The sequence below is a fragment of the Gymnoscopelus braueri genome (assembly GCF_963280865.1).
Source record: "Gymnoscopelus braueri genome assembly, chromosome: 5".
Taxonomy (NCBI): Eukaryota; Metazoa; Chordata; class Actinopteri; order Myctophiformes; family Myctophidae; genus Gymnoscopelus; species Gymnoscopelus braueri.
Genome location: NC_137606.1, coordinates 51,371,611 through 51,383,647, shown reverse-complemented (window position 1 = coordinate 51,383,647; position 12,037 = coordinate 51,371,611). Strand labels below are relative to the sequence as shown.

The window sequence follows — 12,037 nt, the reverse complement described above, 5'->3', positions numbered from 1 at the left end:
GCCGCACTATGAGCTTGTAGATCTACTATTTTTTAGAAAGATCATGAAAATGTGTGCAAATCTTTGAATATATATATTTTAAAGCGAAAATGTTTTACTCAAATCTTTGCTTCTGGAGGATTCTACGAATATCTTCTAAATCCTAACAGTTTGGTTTTTTTAAACCTAATAATCAGTCAAGGACCCCCAAAATAATATGTATACGGCAGGCTACCCCCATCTCAAAATATGTTGTTCCAGGGACCCCCATGAAGCAAAGATTTGAGTTAAAAATGTTCAGTGCCCCGCTATGAGCTTGTATATCTGATGTTTTTGAATAGCCAAAGTATAAAATAAACAAAACATTCGACCACAATCAAACAGAGCTGATTTGCGACGAGATCCTGACTTCTTATGTCAAAATCAAATAATTCATTCACCATACAGGAGCACCTCATTTGAGTAGAAACCATTGTATAATGAGTGAGGACCAATTATATGAAGATAGGTTGAAAATGGGTGAAGTGCTCCGGTGTGGGTTTGCTATGGCGGTATAATGACTTTGGGGGTGTGGTCTATGGCAGTGGTCTCTCAACCTGCGGGTCGGGGTCCCCACATGCTTGGGGGGGGGGGGGGGGGGGGCAATATAAGGACCTTCTCAATATAAGGCAATATGAAGAGACAATATAAGGACCTTTTTAATACCTAAAAAGAAAATAAATGAAAAAAGACCATTACTGCATCAAACTATACTAATTTATAAAAACTGGTCAAACATTGGCCAAATTGTCAAAAACTACAAGAGGCAATGTGAAAATAGACGATCTACAAGCTCACACAACGCCTCGCAATGCGAGGCGTTGTGTGAGCTTGTAGATCGGCTATCTTCACAATATATTTATCTGTGGAACCGAGTCGAACTAAATGTAACGCCTCAATTCCAAGTGCTTGTCAGGGTGGGGGGTCCCCAGTTTAAATATGATTATTTTGGGGGGTCCCCAGTTTAAATATGATTATTTTGGGGGGTCCCCAGTTTAAATATGATTATTTTGGGGGGTCCCCAGTTCAAACATTATTATTTCGGAAGGGGGTCCCCAGTTCAAATAGGATTATTTTGGGGGGTCCCCAGTTCAAATAGGATTATTTTGGGGGGTCCCCATTCAAGGGGGTCCTGAAAAGAATGAGAACCACTGGTCTAGGGTGTGGCCTATGATCTCACGGGTGTGGTCTAGGGCGGGAGTATGATTTTGAGGGTGTGGTCTAGGGCCACGGCCGTCAGGCCCCAGACGCGGTGCTTGCCGTGGCGGAACACGGGGAGTGTGTGGGAGTACTTGTCGCCGACGCGGAAGTGTGTGTAGCCGCAGTTGCGGGGGTCACACACGTGGGACAGGGACAACGTGAAGATCTCCTCCACCTGGAGAACACACACACACACAGGACAGAAAGTTAGCCATGGTTCACATGACGCTCGTCTGTCACGAGCGTCATGGCGGAACTTCAACCTGGTTTTGGCACTTTCTCCATTTACAGCCCGTACATCTACATAAACGTTCAGATTTCAAATATAACCCATGGCCATGGATTTTACTATTTGAATCGGGTGGGTCTAAGTACCCGTATGTTTCCGTATTGTTCAATAAAAAGCATTTGAATCCGATTGATGGCCATTTTATCATAGAGTTATAATGTATCAGATTGCAATAGACGGATTTCTTGTTTACCAACATTGAGACTGCACGCGCAGGTGTCTGTTTCATGTAATCTATTCCCAACAGATCCCCAAACCTGTTGTTTTGGGGAGCACTCTGGGGAGCACTGGTTTCAGTTCATTCAACCTTCTCTGTGTGTTGGCTGGTGTGACGCTCCTGGCGAGACATATATACTTCACCCCGCAACGGTATTGCGCGTAGAGAACAGCTGACATACAAGCTCACAACGCGTCGCGGATGCGACCGTTGTGAGCTTGGAGGTCTGCTATTCTCTGCCGTTCTATGCACACAACACCTTCGCACGGCGGAGTATAAATTAGGTTTGAGGGGGGGATACAGAAGCGTGATCAAGCAGGCTCTGGTGCTGTGATCATAGAGCGCTCCCTCTGCGACTGGAGGTGGGGTTTGGGGGACAACTGCTTTGAGAATCGCTATAATTGTTTACACACAAGTTGACACAACATAAACCAAGGTGTATATTTCAAGAGGCAGAGATCACTGTAAACATCCATCCTAAACCTTCTTCTTCCACACTGGGAGGAAAACAGCATCTGAAAGTTTGATGGGATGCATTTTTACACGTGAGGCTGCGACCACTTTTACATTGCATCTAATGAGGTCGGGTTCTTTTGGCCCCGACCTGCACGCGCATACTGGTTCTTATCAGTGTGACGTTGTCTGGAAATGCGTCTATATACACCTCCCAACCGCTAGGGTCACGTAGGAGTCATGGAGAAAATTCAAAGAAAATGGCCACCGATCGCATTAAAATACTTTTTACTGAACAATACGGAAGATACGGGTACTTAGACCCGCCCGATTCAAATTGAAACATTCGTGGCCCGTGGGGTCAGCACTTTATCTTTGAAATCTGGAATGGAGAAAGTGCCAAAACCAGGTTGATGGTCCGTCATGATATGACAGTCATGTTTCAGGACTAGACAGAAAGTATGTGTTATAGCAGTTAGGTTGACAATTAAAAAAAGACAATTTCACCCATTTTCATCCCTATCTTCATATAATTGGTCCTTACTAATTATAAGATGGCATCATTTCTGTCTCTTCACTCTGTGTCTCAGAGGAGGGCTGTGGACAGTTCTGGAACCTGCCTACCAGTGACATCATCGGTAGGCAGGTTTGAACATTTCAAACTTTTTATTAAAGCAAGAACAGTGGCATCTATGTCAGCATGCGAACCTTCCAGGAATAGAAAGGCTGTAATTTCTATTAGCTTGGAATCTCCATGGATGATGTCATTGGTAGGCAGGTTTTTTGTCCCACAGCCCACAACGGTTAGCAAGATTAACTTCGGAAACCAGACACACAACGACACACACCCCTCTTCTAGACTGCTGCAGAGCCATGTCATAATTAATCTGCGTTTACATTTTTGACACAAAACTAGAAATGTATGTGTGCATATGAATAGATTTCTGCTGAATGTATAGCATTTTGTCCAGTCATCCAGTGATAAGAACAGAAGTGTTAGTACCTCTTGGGGGTTTGGTTTGAAGGACAGCGCCTCTAGTGGTCCGAGGTTAGCAAGCACAGGAGCAATCATCATCCCAGACTGAAACAAAAGACACATCATTACATCTATAGAATAATAGGGCTGAACAATTAACAAAACAGTAATTAAAATCGCGACATTGAAGTACTGTAATTTAGAATCGAATACAGTGCAATATTATTTTCACCTTTAAAATGCACAGTATAATAAAGCATTGGTTCTCAAAAACGTTGAAATAAGGAGATACAAGGTTTCTGCCCGACAGTGACGATATACTTTACATTTTTTACAGTTTACAGTTAAAAAGAATTCTCATCTATTAATTGCATTATTTGGATGAACCTGGTGTCTCACCATATCTCGTAGTGGCTTGAGGACGCCCCAGACCTGCTGTTTGTCCACGGTGATGCCCAGCTCCTCCTGGGCCTCTCTGAGTGCCGTCTCCACCACGTCTTTATCTGCCTGGTCACTCTTACCACCTGCAAAGCTGCACATACAGGGACAAATCACATATGAGATCGCAGTTAAATACCGTATTTGTGCACTATTGTGTGTATTAGGGCATTCACGAATAGTGATTTTTAGTATTCGAATTATTCGACCTATAAGTATTCTAATATTCGATTAATCGATTTGATTATAAAAAATTAAATAATAAACATTTAAAAAAAACGTTTTTTTTTTTTTTTTTTTTTTTTAATGGCATTGATGACTTGACTCAAGGAATGCGAGTTGACGTCACACCAGAGCTCACCGCTGCGTGTAGAAAAGCCACAAAAAAATAAAACATAAAACATTTAAAAAAACGTTTTTTTTTTCTTTTTTTCGAATAATCGAATAGTGGTTTGATAGTCGAATAGTCGGTTTGATATTCGAATATTCGACTATTCGGTGAATGCCCTATTGTGTATGCTATGTTGATGAAATGAATACATAGGACCACAATGGAAAACAACAAGTCCCCAGGACTTTTTTGTGTTATCCTTTTAGCCTTAAAGGAGAGATCCGGCCATTTTAATCGTGTGTTATCTTTGATGTGTCGCTAATCACTCACCAACATCGAAAGGGCCGTTGAGTTATTCCAGATCTGCCCCTGTTGTCCATTCTGCAGACCCCTTACAGCGGCATAATGGGATACGTGTGCAAGAGTGAAAATCGTCTATTATAACCGATGCAAAGTTTGTTTTTTCTCTACTACTGCTCATCGTGGAGTCTCATGATACTCAAACATGCACTGAATGTCGCGCACGAGCTACCGTTCGTGCAGAACGAGATGACGCTGGTTGCTTGTGATGTTGGTGAGTGATTAGCGACACGTCAAAGATAACACTTAAAATGGCCGGATCTCTCCTTTAATGTCAGACTGTACCACATAATAATAATAATAATAATAATAATAATAATAATAATAATAATAATAATAATAATAATAATAAGTGCGGAGGTTGGTGTTGGGGACAAGGAGACGGTTAGTGTTGGAGGAGCGGAAGCAGTGGTGGAAAAAGTACTCAAATTCTTTACTTAAGTAAAAGTACCAATACTGCAATATAAAAATACTCTGTTACAAGTAAAAGTCCGGAATTAAAAAATTACTTGAGTAAAAGTACAAAAGTATTGGCATCAAAATGTACTTAAAGTACCAAAAGTAAAAGTACTAAATATTTGAAAATAGCCGATCTACAAGCTCACAACGCGTCGCGCTGCGACGCGTTGTGAGCTTGTAGATCTGCTATTTTCAAATAGCCTATGTATAAAATAGGGTTAAAGTGGTTAATGTATGTTTCATTATATCATAGTTTATATCTGAAAAGTAACTAGTAACTAAAGTTTTCAAATAATTGTAGTGGAGTAAAAGTACAATATTTGCCTCTGAGATGTAGTGGAGTAGAAGTAAAAGTATTGGAAATTGGAAATACTCAAGTAAAGTACAAATACCTCAAAATTATACTTAAGTACAGTACTTAAGTAAATGTACTTAGTTACTTTCCACCACTGGGTATCGCTGTAGAACAGAGGTGGGCAACTTTGATGATGGAGGGGGCCACTATATTTCCACACTCACTCCAGAGGGCCACATTGCATATACTGTACAGAAACCTCTTATCACTGTATTTAAACTTTTTTCGTAAATGAAGGCCGTACTTCGACCATTCTATGTCACACAAAAGTAGCAAAAATAGCAGATCTACAAGCTCAAAACGCGTCGCGTTTTGAGCTTGTAGATCTGCTATTTTATAGCAGATAACATTTTTTAGATCTGCTATTTTTTTATTGAAATCCTGAAAAGTAACATTTTTGTTTAATTTCAAATGCATTTAGTTATACTTATGTCAACTTTATGAACTTAAATACAAATACATTGGACTTAAAAAGACAATAGAATTGTAATACTAGTCATTAAAGGAGGAGTTCACCCAAAAAATGACTTATTTTCTATCAGTTGCACACCCTATGAAGCCTTGAATCCATGGATTCTTTTTTGTTTTTGTCGCATTCCTAAGCTAATAATTTGATTCCCGTCTCCTACCGGCTAATGTATCCGGTAGGAGACACAAAGTAGATTATTTGTGTCTCCTACCAGAAATACACACGGTCATCAAATTATTGTCTTAGGAATGCCACAAAAACAAAAATAAATCCATGAAATCAAGGCTTCATGGGGTGTGTAATTGATAGAAAATAAGTCATTTTTTGGGTGAACTCCTCCTTTAAGCTACTAATATAGACTGAAGTAATTAAAGCGGGTCATGTTTGCATGTTTGTAATTGTAACAGCTGCCAGTTGCCCATGTATGCCGTAGAAGACGCACTGATGTGTGAGAAGGGCAATCTTGTATTCAGTCCTGAAGGTGATGGGGAGCCAGTGAAGTGAACGGAGGATGGGTGACTGTTATATGGGCGTATTTTCGCACTCTCATCAGGATCCAAGCAGCGCTGTTTTGAATGCCGTTTACATTATATATATATATTCAGTGGTGTAAAGTAACTAAGTACATTTACTCAAGTACTGTACTTAAGTACAATTTTGAGGTATTTGTACTTTACTTGAGTATTTCCAATTTCCAATACTTTTACTTCTACTCCACTACATCTCGGAGGCAAATATTGTACTTTTACTCCACTACAATTATTTGTAAACTTTAGTTACTAGTTACTTTTCAGATATAAACTATGATATAATGAAACATACATGAACCACTTTAACCCTATTTTATACATAGGCTATTTGAAAATAGCAGATCTACAAGCTCACAACGCGTCGCATCGCGACGCGTTGTGAGCTTGTAGATCGGCTATTTTCAAATATTTAGTACTTTTACTTTTGGTACTTTAAGTACATTTTGATGCCAATACTTTTGTACTTTTACTCAAGTAAATTTTTTATTTTGGATTTTTACTTGTAACAGAGTATTTTTATATTGCAGTATTGGTACTTTTACTTAAGTAAAGAATTTGAGTACTTTTTCCACCACTGTATATATTATTCAGCAAGTATTCAATCAATAAAAAGAAGAACTGCTGGTTCACTGACCTGACGTCTCCCTTGTGTCGGCCCTTCAGCGAGTTGGAGCGCAGCGTGAACAGGAAGGCCGGCTGGTCCTCCACGGAGCACAGAGACACCAGGACTGAGGCCTTCCACCTGCCCTGGTTCTGGTTCTTCTGGTTCTGGTTCTTCCTGCCCTTGTTGTTGTCCTTGTTGTCCTTGTCCCCCGCCTCGTACAGCTTCTGGTTGGGCCCCAGCGTCTGTCGACAGCGCTCCTCGTTCTCTACAGACAGGCAGTCCTTCAGAGAGTCTGCTTCACGAGGAGCATACGTGGCCAGATGGAGAGCTCTGACCTGGGCTACGGAGCACTGAGGAGGAGGTCTACTGCTCTCGAGGTGGTTCAAAGACCACCGTGATCTGTGTTGTTCCGAGGTGCTGCTAAAAGGCCTAAGAAACAGTGGTGGAAAAAGTACTCAAATGTTTTACTTAAGTTAAAGTATCAATACCACAATGTAGAAATACTCTGTTACATGTAAAAGTCCGGAATTAAAAAAAAATGTTGGGAAAAAGTACAAAGGTATTAGCATCAACATGCAGTTAAAGTACCAAAAGTAAAAGTACTCATTATGCAGAATGTTCCATTTCAAGTTTTCAAATGTATAATAATCTTTTGAAAACAGCCGATCTACAAGCTCACAATGCATCATATCGCGAGTCGCGACGCATAGTGAGCTTGTAGATCGGCTATTTTCAAATGGCCGAAATGTAAATAGGGCTGAAGTGGTCAATGTATGTTTTGTAATAATAATCAAAATCTAAGTAACTAGTAACTAAAATTTTCAAATAATTGTAGTGGAGTAAAAGTACAATAATTATTTGCCTTTGAGATGTAGTGGAGTAGAAGTAAAGGTACTGAAAATTGGAAACACTCAAATAAAGTAAAAATATCAAAAAAATCTACTTAAAGTAATACTAGGTAACGTTTTCAACAAAACTAAAGTTAAATTGTATATCTTTTGCGAGTGGCAAAAGTTTCACAACACCCACTCCGTGAATTTCACCCCCGGAAGCCTTTTATTTATATATTTTCTATTGAACGTGTACGGGGGGGACTTTCCCGGGAAAATGACGTTCCTGGCCAACGTCATGACGTCGTGGCCGACGTCCTCAGGAACTACCGCAACGGTTTCCTGTTTGGCCAGGAACTACCGCGCTATTAACAAAAAGGAACCTCACGCTGATTTTAAGATAATGTAGGATTGGAAGATCGAAAAAGAACAGAAAAAGAAAGCACAGCTCATGGTAACTAATGCTCCACTGGCTAAGAGAAACGATCCGTAGATAGTATAAAACAATTAAAAGATCGCTTTTTGAAACGCTTCCGGTGAAAACGAATGGAATTCTGGGTAATCGAGGACTAGGGAAATTGTATGCAGTGACGGTAGTGACCAGCAGAGGTTGCTAAAAATCGTTATTTGTGATTCTGCATTGTACAACTTTAAGTACAGTACTTGGGTAAATGTACTTAGTTACTTTACACCACTGGAGATAAGTTACTTTGAAGGAGAGCGGGGTTAGGGGTACCTTTGAGACTTGGCTGCAGCGTGGCTGATTGAAGGATGATGGTGATGGCTTGGGTCCGGTGGTCTTTGACAGGGCTGAAGACCCTCTGGGGCTTTGGAACAGCCGTGGCTACTGGTCGTTTTGTGATTGTGTGCGAGACGTTTGAACGTGGCCTTTGACCTCCAAGCGTCAAAGGCCAGCCGCGACGACGCGCCAAAGAGTTTTGGATTTGAAGACCGCAGGCAATCCTGGGGCAAGAAAAAAAAGTCTGCTTTTAACTGATTCATGGCTAAGTTAACGGAATAGGACACAGTGTCTTTGGTGTCTATTAAAGATTCTTCTGTCCCGTTCGCTCTTCCTCTGTCTTTGTGAAAGAAGGAGACCGCCTTGGCTCCGGGGGGTCCGGTGTTGCATCTACAACAGGCGTGTTGTGCGGTGGGGGCGGGGAAGGCATGGCCGGGGTCTCTCACGCCAAGCAGCAGGGGTCTGACGGAGCAGAACGTGACGTGAGGATTCCTGAACATCCTGAACGAGAGGAAATGGAATCACAAGTTAACCCATTAAAACCTGAGGCGATTCTTTAAAAAAATCTAAATCCTAACAGTTTTTTGAAAAAAATATTATATATTTTTTCACGATTTTTCAAAAATAGCAGATCTACAAGCTCGTAGCGCGGCACTCGGTGCCGCGCTATGAGCTTGTATATCTGCTATTTTTGAATAGCCAAAGGCATCTAAAGTGACACAGAAGCGTTCCAGGTATCAATGGCTTAATATAAAGAGCAGAGAGGTCAAAGAGCAGCCTGAGCGTCAGGGCACGCAGTACTACTTGTCCACCAGCAGGTGTCCTACCAGCACCTAAATGACCACCAACCACTGCACATAAAAGATTGGTTTATTAATTTATTTACTTTACTGGGGTACTTGACATTTTCAATACTTTCAGAGGCAAATATTTTTTACTTAAATCTTTAGTTACTAGTTACTTTGTAGATTTTGATTATTATTACAAAAAAAAACATACATTAACCACTACAGTCCTATTTAAAGTATAGCTATTGGAAAATAGTAGATCCACAAGCTCACAACATGTCGCGATGCAACGTGTTGTGAGCATCTACTATTTTCAAAAGATTTTTATACATTTTATGCATCTTGTGAAACAGGACATTCTGCATAATGGATACTTTCTACTTTTGGCAATTTAAGTATATTTTGATGCCAATACTTTTGTACTTTTACTTAAGTATATGTTTTTTTACCTGACTTTTACTAACAGTAACAGAGTATTTCTACATTGCAGTATTGATACTTTACTAAATTGAGTATGTATTTTTTCCACCACTGTATATTATATTATATTAAATAAGGACTGATCATCATCCTCAATCTGCAGTCACGTGGTGAGTCAAACTGCAGAAGCCGGCCCGTTATGATGACGTCATCATGGCTGCCTTGTTTTTAGCTCCTTAAAACACCAAACATTTAACTTTTAAACTACAAACTAATAACATTAAACTCCTCGGCGTTTAACGTCATTTATAAGTTCATTCCAACAACAACGACACGTTATAGATCTCATATTAACACGCGGTCGGCTGTCCAATGAATCTATAACTATTTTAAATCACTATTTAAACTATTAGAGCTGACAGGCTAATGCTAGCTAGCATTAGCTTAGCCTTATAACTTGATAGCATCACCATGTTAGTTGCCATGTCCGCTTATTATAAGCGACACTGGGCTTGTTTTTCTGTAAAGTTGATGGTAAATATTGGTGGGTTGTGGTTTTAGGGCTTGTTTCTAAAGTGTAGTTGCTTATTTGGGGGTAATTATTAATTGAACCAGTGGTTCTCAAATATATTCATGTCATGGACCCCAAAATTAATATGTATTTGTTGTTTTTAAAAATAGCAGATCTATAAGCTCACAACGCGTCGCATCTGTGAGCATGTAGATCTGTTATTTTTAAATAGCCCATGTAATTCTCATGAGACATATTGAGACTATATTATAGTCACCTTTTTTGGGCTTGTTTTCCTAGAGCTAGTTGCTTATTTCTCTCGCACAGTCTGGCAACGCTGGTTCGCACTACATAACAGTTTAGCGTCAATAGGTCATTTATAAATAAAACAAATGGTGTTTATTTACCTGCTTATATAATTATATCAGCTTTATATTTGCGCTGTTTAACTCGTTAAAAACTAGTTATGGTCGTATGGTCGTTATTAACTAACTTTATCTGGACAGTTAGTTAGCATGTTAGCCGAATGGCTAAAGGCTAGCTAGCATGTTAGCCGTCTAACTTAGCATTCATAACTAGCCTCGCTTCGCCAGGCTTTCCGCAGCATGGGAAGCTTGGTTTCTATTGAGAATCAACCAGTGTGATCCGGTCTAGAGTCCGCCTTACTGTATCCGGTCATTTACACGCACACACACGAGCAAGAAACGTTTCTGTATCCGGCATAGACCCACACCGGATCAGCAACCTGCACAGCAACTTGATCCCAGTCTAATTCACAACAGCCAAATGCTAAGCTAGTCGGCTAACGTTAGCCTAGTCAAAGGAAAGCCGGCCAAATGTGTTTATATTATAAAGTGAAAATGCGCTCTTTTGCTGAAAACGTCTATAACGTTTATTTTAACCTTTAATTTCCAGACTAATGAACATAATATAATTATGTTTAATAAGTGTAGATGAATATAAACACTCACCTTGAACCAGAGGGACAGACACGCCCCCAGCTCTGCTAACTAGAGCTAAATGCTAACTGCTGCTAACACTGTACTACAGTCAATATGGCTGATTAGCATGTGTTGCTTCATACATACTGTATCCAATGGTACATTTACTCAAGTACTGTAGTTAAGTACAATTTTGAGGTATTTTTTACTCTACTGGAGTATTTCCAATATCCAATACCTTTACTTCTACTCCATTACATCTCAGAGGCAAATATTGTACTTTTACTCCACTACAATTATTTGAAAACTTTAGTTACTAGTTACTTCGCAGATATAAATTATTACGTTATAAAACATACATTAACCACTTTAGCCCTATTTTATACCTAGGCTATCTGAAAATAGCTGATCTACAAGCTCGCGTTGTAGATCATTTTAGTACTTTTAACTTTTGGTACTTGGCAAGTATATTTTGATGCCAATACTTTTGTACTTTTACTTAAGTAACATTTTTAACACAGGCCCTTTACTTGTACAGAGTATTTATACATTGTGGTATTACTACTTTTACCTAAGTAAAATATCTGAGTACTTCTTCCACCACTGACTGATACTACTGATACTACTGACCCCCTGCATGCCCTCAGTTATGACAGAACCAGTCAAACTGGCCCCTAGCTGTGGCCCCCTAACCTGACACCGTCAAATGGAAGAAGCTTGCGACACACATTTGTTTCACAGCCTACTCCTTCCTGAAATCAAATGCAAATGAGATTTCCGGAGGGAGGGGGGTTTACCAGGCTAGTGGCCCCCCAGTCTGTGAAGTAAACACAGAGCTTAATTCATACCAGTCTAACTGGCCCCCCAAGTAAACCATGGAAAGTAATTAAGGGTATTTAATTTAGGCTACTTACAGTGGTGTAAAGTAACTAGGTACATTTACTCAAGTACTGTACTTAAGTACAATTTTGAGGTATTTTTTACTTAAGGAGTATTTCCAATTTTCAGTACTTTTACTTCTACTTCTTTACATGTCAATGGCAAATATTATACTCTTACTCCACTGCAATTATTTGAAAACTTTAGTTACTAGTTACTTTGTAGATTTT

The 12,037-nt window shown here is 39.7% G+C and overlaps 1 protein-coding gene across 2 annotated transcripts; it reads right to left on the bottom strand.

Moving 5' to 3' along the window:
- Nucleotides 1-839: 839 nt before the first annotated feature.
- On the bottom strand, nt 840-11,608 carry nudt8 (nudix hydrolase 8). Of its 2 annotated transcripts, none has more exons than XM_080429451.1 (6): nt 11,500-11,608; nt 8,266-8,769; nt 6,730-7,128; nt 3,553-3,685; nt 3,181-3,258; nt 840-1,393 (listed from the first exon to the last, which is right to left on the bottom strand). In XM_080429451.1, exons 1-6 carry the CDS (start codon nt 11,565-11,567, stop codon nt 1,208-1,210), a joined length of 1,368 nt encoding a protein of 455 aa, XP_080285577.1. In that variant the 5' UTR covers nt 11,568-11,608; the 3' UTR covers nt 840-1,207. The 2 variants fall into 2 exon arrangements, with proteins under 2 accessions (XP_080285577.1, XP_080285578.1); XM_080429452.1 differs by lacking the exon at nt 11,500-11,608 and adding an exon at nt 10,959-11,032.
- Nucleotides 11,609-12,037: the final 429 nt, after the last annotated feature.